This window comes from Rhinatrema bivittatum, chromosome 7, assembly GCF_901001135.1.
Source record: "Rhinatrema bivittatum chromosome 7, aRhiBiv1.1, whole genome shotgun sequence".
NCBI lineage: Eukaryota > Metazoa > Chordata > Amphibia > Gymnophiona > Rhinatrematidae > Rhinatrema > Rhinatrema bivittatum.
Genome location: NC_042621.1, coordinates 229,770,379 through 229,792,241, shown reverse-complemented (window position 1 = coordinate 229,792,241; position 21,863 = coordinate 229,770,379). Strand labels below are relative to the sequence as shown.

Here is a 21,863-nt window from a genome sequence, read left to right as displayed (position 1 = left end):
GAGACCAGCCAAAATTTGGCAACAGATGAGTATTGCGGTTCCTCTCGTATCTTTTGATACCTGTGTGCTATGAACAGCGGTGATTTAATGCCCAGAAGTGATTAGTTTGCTTGACATTTTAAAAAAAGAAAAAACTGCAAAAAAGTTCAAAAATTTAAATAGTTTACAATTAAAGCAAGGTGGCCCTATACCTAATTAGGAGTCTGTATGACTTTGACAGACCCTTAGAGTGAGGGGCCTACATATATTTGGCGAGATTAATTCATGAATTAATTACCAGTGTAACAATTGTTTTTGGTTTTGTGGGTTCACATATAAGGTACGCTGGAATACAGTGTGTGAAAGGGTTGAGGTTTGTGATTTCCTCTAGGCTATACATGTTTAGATCTTTAAGTCTGCCCCCATATGCTTTAGCACAAAGACCACAGACCATTTTAGTAGCCACCCTCTGCACCGACTCCAGTCGATTTATATTCTTTGGAAGGTGCAGTCTCCAAAATTGTATACAGAACTCCAAATGAGGTCTTACCAGAGAATCATACACAGGGGCAATATCACCTTTTTTTTTTCTTTCAACGAACAATTCTTCTAAATGTAGCCAAGCATCTTTCTGGCTTTTGCCATCACCTTATCCACCTTTAGATTACCAGATATTATCACCCCCAGATCCCCCTTTTCTTTCATGCTTACAATTGTTGCCTAGTTCAAGCTCTACTTTACTGAGCCACATAATATCCATTTTCAAAAAGTATTCCATGCTAGTCTCTTTGATCTCATCCAAAATGATACTTTATGCAAACAGGCATTAATATTCTTAATAGACTTAGTGTTGTGACCTTACCGCTGGTTCCACTGGTTAGGGTGGGCTTTGCCAGGGCCTGGGTGGATGGTTTTCAGTCTGGTTCGTCGGCGCAGCATCCTGGATCTTTGCCAGCGCTGCGTCTGAGACGACCCGTGGCTTTAGACGTCCTAGACGTCGGGAAACGTGCGCGCATGTGTGAGCGTGCGTGTGCATGGCGTGCGCACGTTTCCTCAAATATACCTGATATGGTTTTGTTTTTGTTTATTTACGGATCCAGTGAGTGGATCTCCTTGTGAAGAGGTTAATGGAATGGGGACTCGTACTGCTGGAGTCTTAGAGGTATGTCAGCAGTTTGTTTGTACTTGTGTAGGGCTCATGCAGTTTAGAATGTTTGGGTAACGTTAGTTAGTTATTAATTCTGCAGGGAAGCATTTTTGGTTGTCTTGGCAACTGTCTACAACCGTGAGCGCTTCACTGCAGCTAGAGCTCTGCCTTTATTTTGCTTTGTTTTGATGTTACCTGTTTTTCCATGTATTCACTTATTTAAAATTCTAGTGTTATGTTCCTGAACTGTGTTCTTTTTGAATAAATACTTTTGAGATTTAGCTACGTGGTCAAGTCATATCATCTTTAAGGTCAGTTTTAAAGACTGTTGTTCTCAATCCACCTTCTGACTTATCTATCATAAGTCAGACTAAGAGTCCACACACTGAGAGTTAACAGATTGCCAAGACCATGGACTCGGTGGATTTATCTGGTCTTCAGGTCATTCCAGGATTAGCTCAGCGGCTTCAACAACAACAGGGTTTAGATCTTTTAGCAGCAACGGTAGAACATTTAGCAAATCATCAGGATTCTTCTTCTGCTGCAACCAGTTCTTCATTTACAGTGAATGCTGCTTCAAATTCTATAACTCCTATTTCTATGCCTCCTCTGCCTAGATATGCTGGTGATGTAAGACAATGTCGAGGATTTTTGAATTTATGTTTCATGAGGTTTGCCTTGCAACCTAGTCAATTTTCTTCCGATCAAATCAAGACAACATACATTATGTCTTTATTGGATGGCAGAACTTTGGCTTGGGCATCTCCTTTGTGGGAGAGAGGAGATCCATTACTGGGAGATTTACAATTATTTATTCGTACTTTTAGACAGATTTTTGATGAACCAGCACATCAATCTACAGCTGCTACTGAGATTTTAAATTTAAAACAAGGTTCTCATCCTTTAGTGGATTATGTAGTAGAATTTAGAATTTTAGCTACTGAATTGGGATGGCGAGAGGACAACTTACGCAGCATTTTCTTAGAAGGATTATCTTCTCATGTAAAAGATGAATTGGCGGCTAGGGATCTTCCTGATAATCTGGAAAAATTGATTGATCTCACGGGACGAATCGATCGGCGCATTCAACAAAGACTTTGTGAAATTAAACCTTTTAGGAAACAAGTTTCATTGGCTCCTTCCTTTTCTCATCCAATGCTTCCATCCACTGAGAATTCTACTGTTCGAGGTGAGGAACCAATGCAATTAGGATGAAGTTCTCTTACTCCTGAAGAAAGAAGAAGACGTCGTTCTTTGGGTCTTTGTTTTTATTGTGGGAGTAAAGATCACATGTTAGCACAATGTAAAGAGAAGTCGGGAAACACTCAAGTCTAGGAATTTCAGGGGATCTGTTCCTAGGCTGCACTACTTCTGCTCCTCTACTTATACTTCCAATAACTTTGGAAAGAGTTGGAAAAATTGAAGTCTTTTTTCAACTCTGGCATTTGTAGATTCTGGATCTGGAGGAATTTTTATTTTAATGGATGTGGTTAAAAAATTGCAGATTTCAATGATACATCATATTCCACCCATTCGAATATCCTCCATTTATGGAACTCCATTGCCTGGTTTTATTACACATAAAACTGTTCCAGTGAATTTATGTACTGGAATATTGCATAAGGAGAAAATTTCTTTTTACGTTTTGGAAAAATCCATTCATCCAGTAGTTCTAGGATTACTTTGGCTACAAAGACATTCACCATCCATCTCTTGAGATACTTTACAAATAACTGCTTTGAGCGAAAGATGTTTTAATACTTGTTTGCTTGATAGACCTCAAGTAAAGGTTCAGTTATGTAATACTTCATGGACTTTACCTTCACAGTATATGGACTTTGCTGATGTATTTTTGAAAGAAAAGGCAGATGTTCTTCCAGAACATAGAACTTTTGATTGAGCTATAGATCTACTTCCTGGTGCCATTCTTCCTCGTGGAAGAGTATATCCATTATCTTTACCTGAGACACAAGCAATGTCTAAATATATACAAGAAAATCTGAACAAGGGGTTTATTCGTCCATCTACATCACCAGCAGGAGCTGGTTTTTTCTTTGTGGCGAAAAAAGATGGATCTCTTTGACCTTGTATTGATTATCATGGACTCAATTCAATTACTCGACAGGATAGATATCCTTTACCTTTAATTTCTGAACTCTTGGATCGTATACAAGGAGCTAAGATTTTTACTAAGCTTGATTTGAGGAGCTTACAACTTAGTTAGAATTAAACCTGGTGATGAATGGAAAACAGCCTTTAATACTTGGGATGGACAATATGAATATCTAGTAATGGCATTTGGATTATGTAATGCTCCAGCAGTATTTCAAAATCTTATGAATGAAATTTTGAGAGATTTACTTCATTCTTCAGTGATAGTTTACTTAGATGATGTACTTATTTATTCAAAAGATATTACTAAACATCATTTCCATGTACGTCAAGTTTTGCAAAGACTTCGTGAACTTCATCTATATGCTAAATTAGAAAAATGTCTTTTTGAGAAGGAATCTTTGCCTTTTTTGGGATATATAGTTTCTACTACTGGTATTCACATGGATCCAGAAAAGGTATCTGCTATCCGTGAATGGCCTCAACCTTTGGGACTTAAAGCACTTCAACGATTTTTGGGGTTTGCTAACTTTTATCGCAATTTTATTCCTCATTATTCTTTACGTGTGGCATCTTTAACAGCTTTAACAAAGAAGGGAGCCAATGTTAAGGATTGGTCATCAGAGACTATCAAAGCATTTCAAGTTCTAAAACTAGCATTTTTGGATGGTAGTTGTTTACACCATCCAGATCCCACTAGACCATTTGTGGGAGAGGTGGATGCTTCTGATTTGGCTGTGGGAGCAGTACTCAGTCAAATATCTAACAAGGGAGTATCATTACCATGTTCATATTTTTCCAAAAGATTTTCTTCTTCTGAAAGGAATTACAGTATCAGAGATAAAGAACTATTAGCTATTAAAATGGCTTTCAAAGAGTGGAGACAATGGTTGGAGGCAGCTTTACATCAAGTAATAGTGTATACTGATCATAAGAACTTAGAATATTTATGTCATGCACAACGTTTGAACCCAAGACAAGCACGATAGTCTTTATTTTTTAGTCGTTTTAATTTTTTATTAAAATATCGTCCTGCTACAAAAAATATCAGAGCTGATGCTCTTTCACGTATCTGTGAAATGGAGGATTCAGACAATATGCCACAATATATTATTGATCCTGCTAAAATCTTAGTTGCAAGCAATAACATTTCTTGTGATGGTAAGATGGTAGTATCTTCACGATTGCAGAAACAAGTTCTTTTATTCACTTATTTAAAATTCTAGTATTATGTTCCTGAACTATGTTATTTTTGAATAAATACTTTTTGAAATTTAGCTACGTGGTCAAGTCATATCGTCTTTAAGGTCAGTTTTAAAGACTGTTGTTCTCAATCCACCTTCTTACTTATCTATCATAAGTCAGACTAAGAGTCCACACACTGAGAGTTAACACTTAGCCAGATTATACCCACAGAATACCAAAGGGCAAGTGCATGATCTTCAGCAGAGACGGCAATACTGTGTTTTTGAAAGATGCAAGAAAGGGTCCTGAAACGAGACCTTTGCTGTACTTTATCTCAATGATTTTTTTTTTCTTAGCCCATGTGAATGGACTAAAAGTTAAAATTTTAAAAAAGTCAGTCACATAGCCTAGCTCTTATAATTTTCCATGAAACAAAATCATAATAAATAAAGTTATAAATAAAGTTATACTATATGAATAAATAAAGTTATATAACTTTATTTCATATAGTATAACTTTATTTCATATTCATATTTATTATATTATATTATATTTCATATTCATATTTATTCATATAAATAGTATTTATTTATTAAAGTTATATAACTTTATTTCATATAGTATAACTTCATAAATAAAGTTATACTATATGAATGTTAAATACAGTTATAAGTTATTTGTATGTATTACGTTATTTGTATGTATTACGTTGTTATCCTGTAAACCGGAGTGAAGGCAAAACGCTATACTTCGGTATATAAAAAACCACAAATAAATAAATAAATAAATAATGTGGGGACACCCCCAAAATGTCTGTCTGTTTCTATTCAAGTAATACAAGATGTTTTGGGTAGCGGGCACCTAGGAATTGTCATTGGCTGAAGCGTTATGAAAAATGTTTGAGCCTGCTACTATAGGTTATGTTTATTGATACAGTAGGTCCTTGAGTTACGACTGGCTCGGGTTACGACCAACTTTCCCGGTCTTGACTTATGACCAAAAATCTGGTTTTGAGTTACAACCAAAATATTTCCATTTGAGAGAGAGAGAGAGAGAGACTAGCCATAATGCCCTCATACTAGGTAGGTATTTATACCTCTATATGAGGCCCACTTAGTTACTCGAGGTGAGGTGTAGGTATTAGGGTAGGGGCCACTTTGACATGCAAAGTGTGGTGTACAAACAGAACAGTGTACTCTTGTGAAGATTTGATGACCTTCAGAGTGAGGAAACTCACCCAAAGATGAGATTTGTGCAATGTTCTCTCAACCTAGCTTGATTTTACCCAGGTAGAGAGTCCATATGCAGATATCATAAAGGAACTGGTGGAGGAGGTGAAATTGTTGTTTCTGGTAGGCTAGGCACATTTTATAACTTTTTGGTGAGTACATTAGGAAATTATTGGTGTTTCTGGTAATTACAGACATACAACCATTTCTTATTATAGAAATGGTTAGGTAAGGGATGCTTTTGGGAGGTTTGGAATGCATTATGGGGCCGATTTTAAATTTTGCGCACGTGAGGTACATTTGTGCGCACTACCTGGCGCGCACAAATGTACACCCGATTTTATAACATGCACGTGCTGCCGCACGCATGTTATAAAATCCGGGGTCGGCGTGCGCAAGGGGGTGCACCCTTGTGCACGCCGAGCCCTAGGGGATGCCCGATGGCTTTCCCTGTTCCCTCCAAGGTTGCTCCAAAATCGGAGCGACCTTGGAGGAAACTTTTTTTTTTGTCCCCCCCCCACCTTTCCTTCCCCTATCTAACCCACCCCCAGCCCTACCTAAATCCCTCCCTACCTTGTTTCATAGAGTTACGCCTGCCCCTGGCGTAACTTGCGGGAGCCGGTTTGCTAGGCCCTGACACAGGCCGCTGTGTCGGGGCACTCGGCCATGCCCCCAGTCTGCCCCCGGACTACTGCCATGCCCTGGACACACCCCGGACTGCGGCCCTGCCCCCAGACCGCCCATTTTTTGAAGCCCCGGGACATACATGCGTCCCGGGGCTTGCGCGCACCGCCAAGCCTATGCAAAATAGGCTCTGTGCACGCAGGGGTAGATTTTCGGGGGATACGCGCATAACCCTTTGAAAATCTACCCCTATGGTTATTTCCATTATTTCCTATGGAAAAAATAGTCTTGACCTACAACCAACTTGAGTTACAACCAGCCCTCTGGAACCAATTGAGTTCGTAAGTCAAGGGACCACTGTATATGTAAAGTCATATGAGTGTTAGTGTTTTGGTGATGTGTTCCCTTAAGCTTATGGGAGGTGTCCCAGGAAGGTAAAGTTCTAGGTCAAATTGACAAGAGTTGCCCTTTCTTCATTGGAACTTGGGAAGAGAGGGGATGTAGGGTCATGGAGAAGCCAGCCAATGGACTGGTGGGGCCTGAGAACTCCTCCAGTATGGAGTGGGCCCTGCTGGGGTTCCCTCATTCCCAAGGGAAAAGATCTGAGGCAGAGGAGTAGAGAGAGCAGGCGATTCATCCCCCTGAGAAACTAGAGAAATGAGCTGGAGGAAAAGCGATTCCTCCCCCTGAGGAAAATGGCCTGAAGGAGGAGATGAAGAGGTGTCCTGAAAAGAGGGAAGCCCCAGGAAGAAATGGAGTGTGGAAGAGACTGGGGAATCCTGCACATTGCTGTTGGAAAGGCCCAGAATGAAGGACAGGAGGTTCCTGATGTTATGAGGTCGTGAGCAGCCCTTTCAGTAATGTGTGAGTGACCAGAGAAATCACTCACACCTGACTCCATTTGGGGACGTAAGCTCAATGTCCAAGAATTTGGAGACAGAAAAAAGTGAAGAGATGGGAGAAAAGTATGAAGAGGTAGAAAAAAGATCTAATTTCTTTTCAAGGGTGGACAGAGGAGGATTTTTTTTTTTAATAAATTGCCAAACTTTGGAGTACCAGATAGGCCTTAGTAGTAGATGTTTTTACTCTTACCGGGTATCCCATTCAGTAAGGAATGCTGACCTTATACTACAACGTACACAGTGGCTGCCTGTGAAATCCAGATGTAACCCCTGTTTTGGATGACTACTATATACCATAGGGGCCAAAAAAGAATTTGTAAATTTCTGGGGCTTGCATCCTCTCCGCACTAGTTCATACATAAGTCTTTTTTTTTTTTTTTTTAAAGTTTTTTTTATTTATTTTTATTTATTTTATTTATTTATTTAAAAGTTTTTATAAACCGCAAATTGGGCAGATAGCTGACCGTCTAAGCGGTGTACAATAAAACATACATAGTTAAAAACAATACAGGCAAATACTTAACACATAGAGTCATTAAAATACAAAGGTACTTGTTTTAAACTGTTGGTTATAGTTTGATGGAAAATAGGTGATTAACTGATTTTGTAAGCGGCAGTGAATAGGTAGGTTTTTAGTAACTTTTTTAATTCTTTTATATTCGATATTAGTCTTAGTTCTTCCAGTAGTGAATTCCACAGAACTGGACCAGTGCTAGAGAAGTCTTTCCCAGGAGCTGAATCCTTTGTTGGTGGAGGGGGAAGGAATCTTTCTTCAGGGCCCAGAGTGACAGGGGTGCCTTGGTAGCTCTTCCCCCCCCCCCCCCCCCCCCCCCCGAGACAGGTACAGCCTTTTTACTGCTGTGGCTGACATCAGTGCCAATGACACACGGAGACGCTGAGTATCCAAAAGCAATACTTTACTAAAGAGGAATCAGATGAAGTAATGGCACAGTTCAAACCAGCTCTTACCCCACAGCAGGTATCTTCCCATTTGCAGTCCTTTCTCTATCTGTGCAAGGGTCTCTTACTACCAGGACAGGGGAAACACTTACCCTCCAGGCCATGGAAAAATCCCTCCAAGCTAGCAAAAAGTCGGAAAACAGTCTCTGCCTAGGAGAGTCCCAAATTCTTCTCTCCCCAGGGCTGAAGACTCCAAGGGGGGGTCTCCCTCAATAAGTCTCAGATTTGTCTTACTCACAGTTCTCCAATGTCTTTCTCGATCTCTCTTACTCTCTCCAATCCCATGATGGAAGGGACCCATGCTGGAACACACTGGTCTAGCCGTGGCTTTCTCCAGGGAAGGAAGGGGGGAATGAAGTAAAGAGGATTTATATTCAGACAACCAACAAGGACTGAATTGCACAGGCAAGGTAAACAAGCATGGGAGTAGCTTGCTTATTACCCCAAACCAATTAGCTAGATACTTCACTTAGATGCAGCTCCAGCACTGCTGTCTGCCTCGATGGTGGGGGTGGAAGGGAATTGGAACCAAAAGTATTTTTCCCCAAAACAGATCCAGACACCAGGTGGTCTCTTCTGCAGTTCACCACCATTCCTCCATCATCCAGGAGATTGCAGAGCGGCGGGTTCTCTCTCTCCTGGGTCATCTCTCTCCTGGGCCTCCCCCCCCAGGGAGAGGTTTACCAGTGACCTCTCTCCAGGCAACACCCAGGGCTCTCGTAGTCTTCTTACCAAGAAAAATGCAAAAACCCAAAACAACCCTGGAAACAAAACTAGCCTGCCAGTGAGTGGACTGGAAGGGCAGCTTCCCATTCTTGCTCTGGGACCCCAGAGAGGGACTGCCCGAGTCCTCAAAGTGGGCCCAAAATCCAAATCAGGAAAACCCACCTACACTTCCACAACTCAAAAACACAGCCTCCAGTCTCTCAGTAGAGAGCTGCTTTTATCACCTTATTACGGGAATTGCCATCCCAGCACCCTCAAAGGGAGGGGAACCTCCCCTACTTTCCTACATACACTGCTCTAGCAGAAAGGAGTTAAACTAGGCAATACTGGCAATAAGCCCCAGTGGTTATTTGAGAGAAATGAAGCTGAATTTTGGTTATACCTTGTTTCATATGACTTTTAAGTCAGCACTAATAGAGAAATATAGGGATCAGGTTCACAGAGGAGTGAACGGCTCAGGTACTCCCTGACCAGTCAAGGAAAAATGAGCCACCCACTGTTTCTAACAGGTTCCACCTACACCATCTGTAGGACCCATACTTCTGAACCAAAATTTGAGAGACGGGTCCTCATCATTAGGGTCAGACCTTCTCATCATTTTATGTGCCCTGTTGGTAGGCAGGGTTACAGTTACAAAATGTCCTCCCATAAAAGCTACTGGGAGAGGCCTAGTAAAAAGAGGCCCAAAAAGGTTCGCCTGCTGTGAGCTGGAATAAAGATATTGCATGGTAAAGACTAAAGAAGGCAAATCAAAGCTGAATAAGCAGAAAGGTTACTAATCCGTGAGCAGGTTCAGTGCCAGTGGGGAGGGCCTTAAGGGAGCATCTGTGGTGATGCTGCCTCCTGGGTACCCACGTTTTATTCTCCAACCTATGCTACATAGATGTTCATCTATCTGGATTGTCTCCCAAATAAACCTTTTCATGACAGTTAATATTTGGCAAAATCTGAATAGCTGCCACTATTCACCAAAAGGAGTGCAAACAGACAGCAGTGAATTAAACCCTACATAACTATTAGGGAAACATGAAAACAAGGTATGGCAGGATCCATTCGGAACTAAACTTCATCCATCCTGAAATAAAATCTCAAAAGTTCCACCTTGCTCTCAAATACTTTAAAATCAGGTCATGAGCAGGAGGATATTTTCACATTCTGTTTTTCAGCTACCACTGTAATGCTTTCAGATACTTGCAGCCAGCCAATTTTTTTATTGCTAAACCAGAACTACATGTCAGAACACAATTACATAATATTAAAAAAGAAAAAAGGCAAGGCATGCAACCTTACACATAGCTAAGTTACTTGACTGATTTACTGCACTCTGAGTCAATATTCAGAGGCTTTTAGCTGGACAATTCTCCAGTTATAGTTATCTGGCTAAAATGCCATCTTTCAAATATTTAGCACATTTATCCTGCTAAATTATACAATTTAGTCGGATAATGTACGGGCGTTCTGGGCGGAGTTAATTTGGCCAGATAAGTTATCCGGCTAACTCTGGTCACACCAAAGAGATTTATCTATAGGATAGCTGGCTACTATAATCAATAATGCAAATGAACCACTGAATATCCCTCCAACGTTAGCCGGATAAGTTTATGCAGCTAACTTTGCATTCAAGCCAGAGGCTGAAGCTGAATATTTATATAATACTGGGCTTTGTCTCAAAGCACTATAAGCATGTATTATTGTGGTATGTAATTATTGTTGCACTGGATGCTGTGGATATTTAGTGTGACGGGGCCATGCCAGTCACTAATATTTTCCCCATGTATTTTTCTAGTTAGGGGCAGCTATAATCCCACCTTTTTAGGGGGTAAGGTTTCAGTGGAATAGAAAGTCCTCTGGAGCATGCTCAGTGTTTCAGAAGGTGAGGAGAGGAGCTAGTGGTCACCCCTGAATTTCAAGCTGGTTGGAATTGGAGAGAGAAGGAAGGAAAAGGAGAGGAGAGTGGAGACGCCATCCGAGTTTCATCTGAGGAGAGCTGTTTGAAGATTCATACAGAGGTTCTACTGGAGGAGGAGAAGTGTTTGATTTTTTTTTTGGATGTTGGAATTACACTCTAGCTATCCCATCCTCACTGGTGAGGATATATTTACTCAGGATGAAGGTTCAAGAGCAGGAAGGGAAGTGAATAGAAGAAGAATGGACAGAGAAACCATCTGCTTTTTGGCACTTATTGTATGTATGTTGATTCTTATTTTTGTAATCTTGGCTTGGATTCTCTCCTTTAAGTTACAGTAAAGACTGTCTTCTATTTGAACATCAACAATGGACTCCATTGTCTTTCTTTTGAGATTATCCCAACATAGACTTATTAGGAGATGGACAGATTCTGTTGTGACTCCTGGTTTCTCCCTGTTTTAATTTTGGCTTCCCTGCTCTTATTTTTCACTATCTGGCACCTCCTGGAAATATTTGATCTAGAGGATGAAGTGTTCACGGAGATTTTGATTGACAGCGCCAGGGGCCCCAGAAGTCAGTCTTCCTCCCTGTCTGGACTTGAACCCGGACCTGTAGCACCCCTAGTTACAGCTAATGCACCAAAAACAAAAGATCCGCTATCCAAGTTTATAACAAAACAAGTTTAACTATGTCTTTGCATAAAAGTTGCAGTATCACTTGATATTTAATCCAAGCAAAACCACTCAGATTCCTCTCCCCCCTTGCCTTTTATTCAGATCTAAAGTCAAGTCCCAAGAAGTGTTAGCTCAAAATTTCAAAACATCTCCTCCTACTTAAATACTCCCACCATTATGAGCCTAAATAAATCTAAGTTCTGCTTTGCTGGCCTTTTGCAGAACTTGATGCGAGCATGACATTCATAGAGAGAAAAGCAGTAACTGAGCACAAACAGCTGAAGAGTGGGCTCAGGAAAGGCCATAAATAAAAATCCCCTAACCTTATTTAAAAAAAAAAAAAATGTTAAAAATGGACAAAAATAGGTGGGCAGGCTTAGAGAGTTATGGCTGAAAGCATAAGCAACAGGAGTGCAGAAACAGGAAGTGTCAGCATTTACACTTTGTAAACTTTACTTCATTTAAATTACAAAAATATACATATTCCAGCTTTACGAGTTTCTCACGAGTTGATTTGAAGCAGCAAGCTTTCAGCTCTCGTATAAAGAGCAAGTACCATGACAAAGAAAGAAAGAAGAAGTGTAACTCTTGAGTTAGTAGGCTGCGCTCCCGGGGGAAATAAACGTTACTTGTGCAGGTGCTAGGCTGCAGTTGGGGGCTTGCTTAAGTCATTCTTCAGAGAATTCCTGCATGAGAAACTCTTGTGGTAAGCAACTCTTCTGGTGCTCAGGCTAATGCTTTCTGCTTGGCTTATGAAAAGTAACATTTTGTTTTGTTCTACTCAAGCCATCAATTTACAGTATTTTTCTTAAGACACCCATGTTAAATAACAGAAGTACCTATATTACCCCTTCCTTCCACATCAAATCCATCCAGCTCCAGTCCTACTTGCCCATAGGTTTTAGAGAGGATAACCAAAGATTATGCATATTTCCATATTCTTGTTGAAATTAAATCCATTAAGTACAGGTAGTGTCCATAACTTTCAAAACAGTCTGCGGCATATCATTTGCACATGTAAGCAGACACATGGAGATTTATGCTAATATTTTATTAACTGTGTGGGAGGAACTACCGTTTATAAAAAAAAAAAAAAATACCACATAGTTCTGCCCCAAAAGTATACATGTATGTTTCAGTACATCCTTATATTTGTAATATAGAACATGTATGTTCTCTCTACCCATATTAAAAATACATGCATATATTTTATCCATGAAATAATCGTAAATTTGCACATAACCCAGAATTAAATGTGGAGGCAAGTATATATTTTAAAGCAGGGGTGAGCAACTATGGCTCATGGGCCAGAACTGGCTTGCCACCTTGTTTAACGTGGCCTGCCTCCTTGCTACCAGTGTTCCACTGTGTCCAGCCGAATCAGCTATCCCTGCAAAGTGCAGCTCTCTTTCTGCTAGAAAAGATGACAGGTGCAGAGTATCTTTCTTCCTTCTTCTTAGTCTTTGTGCTGAGGCCTCCCAGCTGCTAGCTGGCTCCATTATTCATAGGGCTGGGGAAGCGGCTGGAAGGTGCTGTGGTGGGTGGATGGCACTAATCAGAGAAAAGGCGGAAGGGCCTGCGTTCTATATCTGGAGCAGTGGCTGCATCTTCAGCACTCAGGGCCTCACTTCCTTCACTCAGTTAGGGAAGGTCTGCCCGTCTCCAGGCCCATGCGGGAGGTGGCCTGAACTCTGTATCTTATTTTCCATCTAGTGTTTACTAAAAGCTTTTGTTTCATTGTTAAATTTCTTGCCACAGTGCTGTTTTTGTCCTCCCACTGTGCGATAGGGTATTCTTGTCATTGAACCCCCAACCCACCCCAGATCCTGGTGCAGATGAGCACCAGTAAGGTAGCTCTATTTAAAAAAAAAAAAAAGGTTTGCCCACTCCTCTGAAAATACTTAGTTGTGAGTGGAGTTGGAATCATTAGTTCAGTTTAACAACCTCCTCTAGCACTTTACCCTGAACCCCCACCAGTTCACCCAAACCCACCTAAAAATTTCAGACAAAAGACATATTCAGTACAAATCTGGAGGCTGCACCTTCAGACAGATATAAAACAGGATGGAGTCGGTCCAGAAGATGGCTATTAAAATGGTCAGTGGTCTTCGTTCTAAAGCATATGGGGATAGACTTAAATATCTAAAACACGTATACTCTAGAGCAGAGGTTCTCAACCGGTGCGTCGTGACACACCAGTGTGTCGCCAAGCGCCTGGTGGGTGTCGCCACACTTCCCAGTCCCCCACTGGCCCAGCTGATTCCCCTGCCCCAGCAAGATGCAAACTCTTCCTCCGCCTGGGCTTGAAATGCTGATGGCCTAGGTGCAACGTGGCAGGAGAGCTGGAGTTAGCAGCATGCTCTCTTCTTCCCGCCCCCACGGCCCGGAAGAGGACGTGGTGTGCAGCGGCCGTATGTGTGGGAAGAAGAGAGCATACTAAGGTACAAATGCCTGCAGCATTGGCCCAAAGGAGGAGAGCAGTGGGACGCCCAGAGCAACATGAGGCCCATGGCCGATGGGACTACTTTTTCAAGGCCACAAGGGTTGTAAGAAGGCTGCTGCTGTCGCTAGTTGCCATTTGGTAAAGGGAGAGAGAGTGAGTGAGTGAGCAAGCATGTGTGTATGTATGTGTGAGAGAGAGAGAGAGAGAGAGAGAGAGAGAGAGAGAGAGAATGTATGTAAGTGTGTGATTGAGAGCTTGTGCATGTGTGTAAGTGTGTGATTGAGAACCTGTTTGTATGAAAAAGGGCATGTGTTGTGATTGAGAGACAATGTGTGCAGGAAGAGAGATAGCATGTAAGTGTGTGACTGAGAGCCTGTATGTAAGTGAGAGAGAGGGAGCATGTGTATGTGTGTGTGATTGAGAGCCAGTGTGAGAGAGAGAGCTTGGGTGTGACTGAGAGAGTGGAGAAAGTTGCTAGCAAACCCCCCCCCCCCCTGCTAATTCACAACAATCTCAGGGCACCTGCAAATCAGGTCTGGAGGGCAGAGCATTTTTTTTTTATCCTTATTTTTAATTATTGGGTCTTCGTGTCTGTTTTGAAATATTTTATTGGTGTCTATACATTTTTATATGTTTTTAATTATTGGTTATGCCATTAATCAGCTGTTTTGGAATAATCTATTCTTTTTATTATTTTACTGCTACTGATTTTATATGTCTTGATTTGTTTTATGAGGACTGGTGATGTTTCTCTTTTTCCTTTGTTGCACTGCATACAGAGTCTCTGGCTTGTTGCGGTTTCCAGTTCAGTTTTTGTCTGCATGTTTCTATGTATACTTTATAATCTCTTTATTCTTTGTTAGACTGGGGTAAGGTATTCTACTGGCATGTAGTTTCTGGACTCTATAGCAACGTGGCTTGTTCCATTTTCATAATAGGAGGTGTATTGGAGTTTTAAGGCCTGGTGTAATATTTTCAGTGTTCCCTTTTCTTAGGTAAGGTGGTTACTGTTTTGAGTGCTGGAAGCTGGTGCTGTTCTGGTATGGAAGGTTTACTATTTATATAATTTCTATTTAGAGAGAGTACTCTTATCTTTCCCTTGTATCATTCTTAACAATAAAAGTAATATGGGGCCTTTTTTTTTTTTTTTTTAATTTCTGCCATGGATTGTAATAAGCAGTGTGTCACACATGTGAGCGTTGTCCATCAAGTGTGTCACAATGGGAAAAAGGTTGAGAACCACTGCCCTAGGGGAAAGGCAAGATAAAGGCGATATGATAAAGATATTCAAATTTCTCAAAAGTTTCCATGCAGAGGAGCTGAGCGTTTTTCAATGGAAAGGAGGCTGTAGAAGGAAGGGTCATGAGATGAGGGTGAAAGGGGGTAGATTCTGGAGTAATCTTAGGAAATATATCGTTACAGAGAGGGTGGTGGATGCACGGAACAGCCTCCCATTGGAAGTGACAGAGTCAAAAACAATGTCTGAATTGAAGAAAGCATGGGATAAACACAGGGCATTTCTGAGGAAGTGATGAGAATTATAATGCTAAATTAATTGGATGGATGGGCAGACTGGACAGGCCATGTGGTCTTTTTCTGCTGTCATGTTTCTATACCTCTTACAAAATGGCAACTTGTGCATACTTATGAACTCCACCCCAGAACACTTCCAGACTACCCTCTTTTTCCCCCTTTATATTTGCATGCGATACTGCAGGAATGCATGTACTCAATTTATGAAATGCATTATGCACATGTACAGTACATGCTATTTACATAAGTGACCACAGCCTAACTCTTTGAAAATTCCCTCCATTGAATCTGCTCCCTAGATCCTTGTAAATGACAAAAGAAATGGTTAACCATAGAAAGAAAATTCAACAATATGAGCATCTTTAAAAGTAGTTTATATCCACCTACATTCCCTTGAGCATCAGCATCTGAATGGTTTACATTTTTATTAGAAGGGAGTATATACAGGAATTGTAAGATCCATACCTCTGCCACCACTCTCAGACATAAGGCACATCTAGAGTTGATTTATGAAGAGTTAATCTTTGTGTATGGAAAACCCTGATAAATTAGGCTTGATGATGCCAAAGTGAACGTGACAGATTTTTCTCATTAATATCATCATTCTAATTATTAATAGCAAGAGATGATCTAAAATTAAGAAATCTTTAGATCACTACATGTAGACCTCCCAGCTAGCAATTCACAATTTGTAGTCACAGATTGCTTACTCCCAGTCTGCCAATTGATTCCCATAGGCCTGAGAGGAGAGTGTTCATGCCTAAGATATCCAAGAGAGGTTTGCTCTCCCCTTGTGGACAGTGGATTCCTCCAGATCAATGGAAGTGCAAACCAAACCATACAAAATGATTCAATGTAATCCTTCACCTGATCTCTCTTTCTTTGAAAAGGACTGCAGTAATAAATATTGTGCTCATCTTTATTAACATGTAAAATGCTCTAATCTGGAATAAAATACAAGTGCATTTACATATCCCTGTTAGTAATCCTGCTCAAGATACTCAAAACTGAACAGCCTTACAGTCACCCCAGGTATCATGAGAGCAGCTGAGCCAGTAGTGCAAGCATTTTTCAGTAAGCAACAGGCCAATAAGAATTCATTTGTCATCAACCCTGCTCCTATCTTACAAACATTACTAAAAATCCATAAACTAGCCAGCACCATTAGAAACAAAAGGATTACACTTATCTTGCACAGAGCTGCCAAGTGACCCAGTTTCTGGAGAGATACTCTGAAACATTTCAGATTTTTGAAATTACATCTAAATGCACTGTGGTATTTCTGCTGACGCTTCTTTTCTATGAAACTAGACATAATGCACCAAAATGCATCAGAGAAGACTGTCAAAAAGGCCAACAACTTGGCCTCCATTTGGAGTTCTGGCTACTAACACCAACAGGGCTGCACCAGAGCTGCTAAACGATTCATTTTCTAAGGGAAGTCCCTTAGAAAATGAATCGTTTAGCAGCTCTGGTGCAGCCCTGTTGGTGTTAGTAGCCAGAACTCCAAATGGAGGAGTAAATTCTAGCTGGCAGGTCAGTTATGAGGTATCATCAATAAAGACTTTTTCGGCGTTAGTTACCTGGTACCGCATCTGAAGATTTTGCTGCTGTAGTGTGATCATCTCCTAATATCAAGCATGGATCCATTTCAAGAAAAACTCCTGTTGTCCCTCCCAGCAGCAACACATGGTTGATAGTGGGCTTACTTTGGTGAAATCTAAATATTGAAAGATTTTTAAAGAGGCTGCAGTGCTGCCAGCCAAACTCCATGATGTTACAAGATTAACAGCCAGTCAGCCATGTTTTTTCCAATACCATTTGCAATGCATTCAGCATGAAAGAAAGAAAAAACATCAGACTGCATGGTCCAAAAATTTGGCAAAAAATTAAAAAAAGGAATTAGACAATAATATCACAGTTCTAAGAATAAAATTATAGGGAAGGAAAGCTATTCAGTTAATTCTGCAAAACAAATAGCAGCACTGTCATTCATGTGCTTCCTTCTGCGCCAAGAGTTGCTAACAAATGAATTATGGGAGCTCGAGGCTGATGGAAACGTGATCACCATCCCGCCAGCATTTCATTAAAATGTTCCAATTTTTGTCAACCAAGGCTTCAAAAAGTGGTCAAAATACCTGAGAAAACCAAAATAGAAGGTAAGAATGCTTATTGTTAGAGTTCAAACCATTTTCTTTTTGTTATTCTAATATAGGAAAAAGGAAACAAACATAATTAAAATTCGTATGACCTATAATGTAATCCTTTCTTACATTTTTTCCATTAAAAATGGTATTATAAAATAAATAATTTGATGATCAGAAGTGGTTACAACTCTGGTATCTACTCTTAGAATCCCAGTTTTGCAGTTAAAAAAAAAGAGGGGCTTTTGCCTCTAAAGTCTTGGGGTTTTATCTCTACGACTACAAGAAGAAACATTTAAAAGCCAACGCGTTACTATACACACACGCAGAATAAACAAACACTGGTCGCTTGGCCAAACTCCAGTATAACTTCTCCTTATTCAGAACTTCACATCATATGCATAGGATATAAAATAAGCAGCCAGGCTAGGCTGCCTTTGACAAAGAAAACGAGTACACAAGGTATCCAGATCAAGCAGGAAGTAATTTATGAAAAGGCTCAGCCAACTCCCCTTTGGAAAGGCAGTGCTTGCTCATTTGCACATTCAATAGGTGTAGGCAGTAAACTGTGCACCAGACCATTTTTTCAGGCAACCCCAGCTGCCTACGTCAGACGAGCGGCTGGAAATCTGAGACCTGCCTGTGTGCTGGGGCAGGTTTGACTCCTCCTGCTCATAAAGCAGCATTTGCTTATGGCGCGCTGCAGAGTGCGAAAGCTTGTGGGATTCTATCTCTGATTTTATCAAGTGACTGCTTTGGCTTAGTACCAGGAACGGCAAGTTATGTTCAGAACATAGGCTTCCTGAATTACCCAGAACGAGGAAAAAATGGAAAAGTTACAGAGAATCACGGCACCAGCTGGTGAGAAGTTAAGGTGAGACTTTTTTTTTTTTTTTTTTAATAAGGACCTTTTGGATTATGAGGTAAGGTCAGCCAATCCTTTCATAACTGGGTTTCAGGAAATTGAATGAGGAAAGGCATCAGGCTTCTGTTTCCAATATAAAAAAAAAATGGAATCACAAGCTTCACGATCATAGACTGCTGTCATTCAGAAGGAGTTCTTAACTTCTGCTGCTAAGTACACCTGTTACCTTGTCTTCCATAGTACATAGTGCATAGTGAATTAAGATAACCCAGTAACAGGTTGCTTTTAATTGCCTGCTAATCCGCCGACAAGAAACTCTTAGTAGCATTTTTAATTGTGAGAAGCTTACAGAAAGTATTTAAAAAAAATATGTAAGACCGAGCCAAACACATGACATGCAGCATATGGCATCAGAAACAAGCATGTGTTTAATAATGCAGTAAAACTTAAACAACCTTAATGAGACTCTTCCCCCAAATACTAATTTGGTTTCTTCATATGTTATTGTAGTTTTACTCTTTCATTTATTTGTAAGTCAAACTTCTGTTCTGGACTCATTGAAATTAGTCTTCTAAACACAATTTTAGCACAAAGTAAAGGTGTTTGGTTTTTTTCAGGGACACTAGAGATGTTGCATACACTCTGTTGCCCTATTTTAAAAGTTTCTTTTTATTAAGATCCTTCAGCTCCGTATAGGAACATAAGCCTACCAATAGTGAATTAAGTGGTAAGAAACCATAAGTACTGAACACAAATATTTTGAATAAAACATTTCATTTTGTTCAATGACATGGGAAAACAAAATGCAGTTTCTTTTATGCAAGGCATACAAATCTCATAACATGCAGACAGTGAGAAAAATGTGATCACTGGGGCCTCTTCCTCTGTTGGTCCAGACTTCCAGATATAAGATTGTTCTGTTAGTTCCTTCTTTCTTTCAGAACGTCTGAGGTTTGATCAAAGCTGGGGATGTGGTTTTAGCATGGTATGCTAACATGGTACATATCTCAGAAAGTAAGCAGGAACCATCAGAGGCTGGATCAGTTATATGGTGACGGAAACATCAAATGTTCGGGGCTAAAAACTGACATTTGCACTAAAAAAAAAAAAAAAAAAGTCAGGCTGGTCCAGTGGCGCAGTGGTAATGTTGTGCACTGCAATGCACGGGACCTGTGTTCAGCTTTTCCACTCCCCAGGCCCCACCAAGACTGTGGATACTCAAGAGATAGCATCCCAGTGCTCAAGCATTGGCAACACATAATGGCTGGCTTTATAGTCCAGGATTCCAGAAGAAAACCTGGTTCGTGGTACCCAGCTAAGGACTGTCACTGCGATGACCTGGCTTAACAGGAAGTGAATTGGGAGGAGAGATTTAAAAAAAAAAAAAAAAAAAAAGAGGTGAGGGGTGAATCCCCAGGTAGTTGTGAATAAAAACTCAAGGCATTGGATCCCAGCCCTGTTTATAACTGAGCTGAGAGGAGCAAGAGGAAAATGCCAGCCCCCTCCCCCTCCCAGAAAAAAGTAAATTATATTTTTTTAAAAGGTGTATGTGTGCATAGATAGAAATAAATAGAAAAAATAGTCCCACACTTCTGGGTGTGATTCTACCGCATAAAAAGGTGTTTGTATTGAAAATAAGCTAATTGTACAATTTCATTATACTGGCAGTAGGTGTGAAGGTCTAGTTTCACTGTATGATGGATCACTATACAGGAAAACACAAATTCAAAATGGCTCAGTAGTAGTACAGTGCATGGCCATGCGGGAAACCTGGGTTCTATTCCCCGGCCAGGCCTCTGCTCCTAGTGCTGGCAGGGGATGCCACAGGACCTCTGGGGAGAGAATCTCAGCCATCACTCAGTGGCAACATCTAGAGACCAGGCTTAGCTGCAGTTTGTGGCCACTGAATGGTGGACCCTTCCTGTGAAAGCTGTGATGAATGGGGATATAAAACTAAGGGAAATCGCCCCTCGGTTAGGTGTTAATGAAAGCCCATGACACCATAGCCCAAGAGAGGCCAGTTACAATAGAAATGGAAGCCCCAAAGGAAGGGAGAGAAAATGTAGATTGAGTGCTGGAGGTGCAGCAGCCGTGCTTTATGGAGAAGCAGGCATGTAGTAACATAGCATTGTTATCCGCTGAGATCTGTAAATCTGCGAAAACCAAATTTTTATAAATAAATACCAGATGAGAGCAAAAGATATCCGTTAGCTGGACTTTCTCATAGATGCAGTAAAATCTTAAAGATGCTCTTCTACAAGTGAAGGAAGAGAGATACAAGTGAGATTCAAGCAATGAAGGAATCTGAAGAATGGAATTAACAGCTCTGTAATCGGACAGTATGAGTTATTTACCATCCAGTTATAGAGTTGTGAAGAATGGCATTATGTGCCTTTATGAATTCCTCAGCCCCAGTGCTCATTCGTTCAGGCCTATTTTTGATTTTATCTGTCAACATCTCCGCGAAGCTCAAGGGACAATATTCCTAACAGAAGCAGCCTATTGGGGACATTCTGTTAGATAAAACATAGAAAGCCATGGAACTTTTTACATGAACTGAACTTGTATTTAACAGTTATTGTGTCTTTAATCATAAGGTGAGCTTAATACTTTTTTATTGATATCATTTAAGATTTCTTCTTGCGCTAAATGCCGCTCCATGCAATGTGTGCAGCTTAAAAGCTCTGTCTAGGATATCTGATTACATTGGCTTCCTGCTGGAAAATGCTGAAGCAGCATGGTTTAAAAGGTCTTAAGGCTTAGTCTGTCCTAGCCTAGCCCAGAAAGGGGTTAGAGAAGAGCTAGGTTTCATTGCTCAGATTTGTTATATTGGCATAAACAGAATGATTTGAGCTAAAGCCTTTAATTATCCTTTCAGATAACTTGTACTACAGGTGCTCATTAAGCTAACTTGCTTGTTGTGAGTATAATGATGCAGTTTTTGTTGTTCCTTTGGAAGCTGGTGCCTGTCACTATAAATGTGGACTCTTATGGTGATAATCCTCTGGCTAGAGATCTCTACATGAGTCAGCTGGCTGCGAACTTTGTGTAGTTTTTACTGAGCGTGGCAAATGCACGCTTTGGGTGAATACCATGATATGTAACCCCTGTAAAGGCTATAGTGGGCCCTTCTCAAGCCCCCAGGGAGAGAGACAATAAAAAGAAAATTCTGCTGGTCAGTGAGGTTACAATATTGGGGTACATTTTCAGTAGGGAGCCTCACTAGCAAACTGCACATGTACTTTTATAGTCCGTACAAGTCCAGATAATATTCAAGCACAAGCTACGCTTATACTCTGTTTTAAATATTGGCTTATTATGGGGTAAAGGTTTGCACGTAACAATGGTATAAAGCACATATGTCTGCTGCACTTACATTTTATAAACTTTAATGTATGTATGGTGTTTTCTCCCTCTCCCTGCCACCCTGGA

The 21,863-nt window shown here is 40.6% G+C and overlaps 1 protein-coding gene across 6 annotated transcripts in view; it reads left to right on the top strand.

The window, feature by feature from the left end:
• BLNK (B cell linker) overlaps positions 1 to 21,863 on the top strand; it is a 307,813-nt gene that overhangs the window by 163,142 nt on the left and 122,808 nt on the right. The window contains exon 1 of one of the 6 annotated variants that reach the window (XM_029609961.1): positions 18,153 to 18,440. The exons of 4 other annotated variants lie outside the window; for them this stretch is intronic. In XM_029609961.1, the coding sequence (XP_029465821.1) occupies positions 18,394 to 18,440 (47 nt within the window). In that variant the 5' untranslated portion in view covers positions 18,153 to 18,393. Of the gene's footprint in view, positions 1 to 18,152; positions 18,441 to 21,863 lie in introns of those variants that run through there. One more of the 6 variants, XM_029609963.1, reaches the window with a different exon arrangement.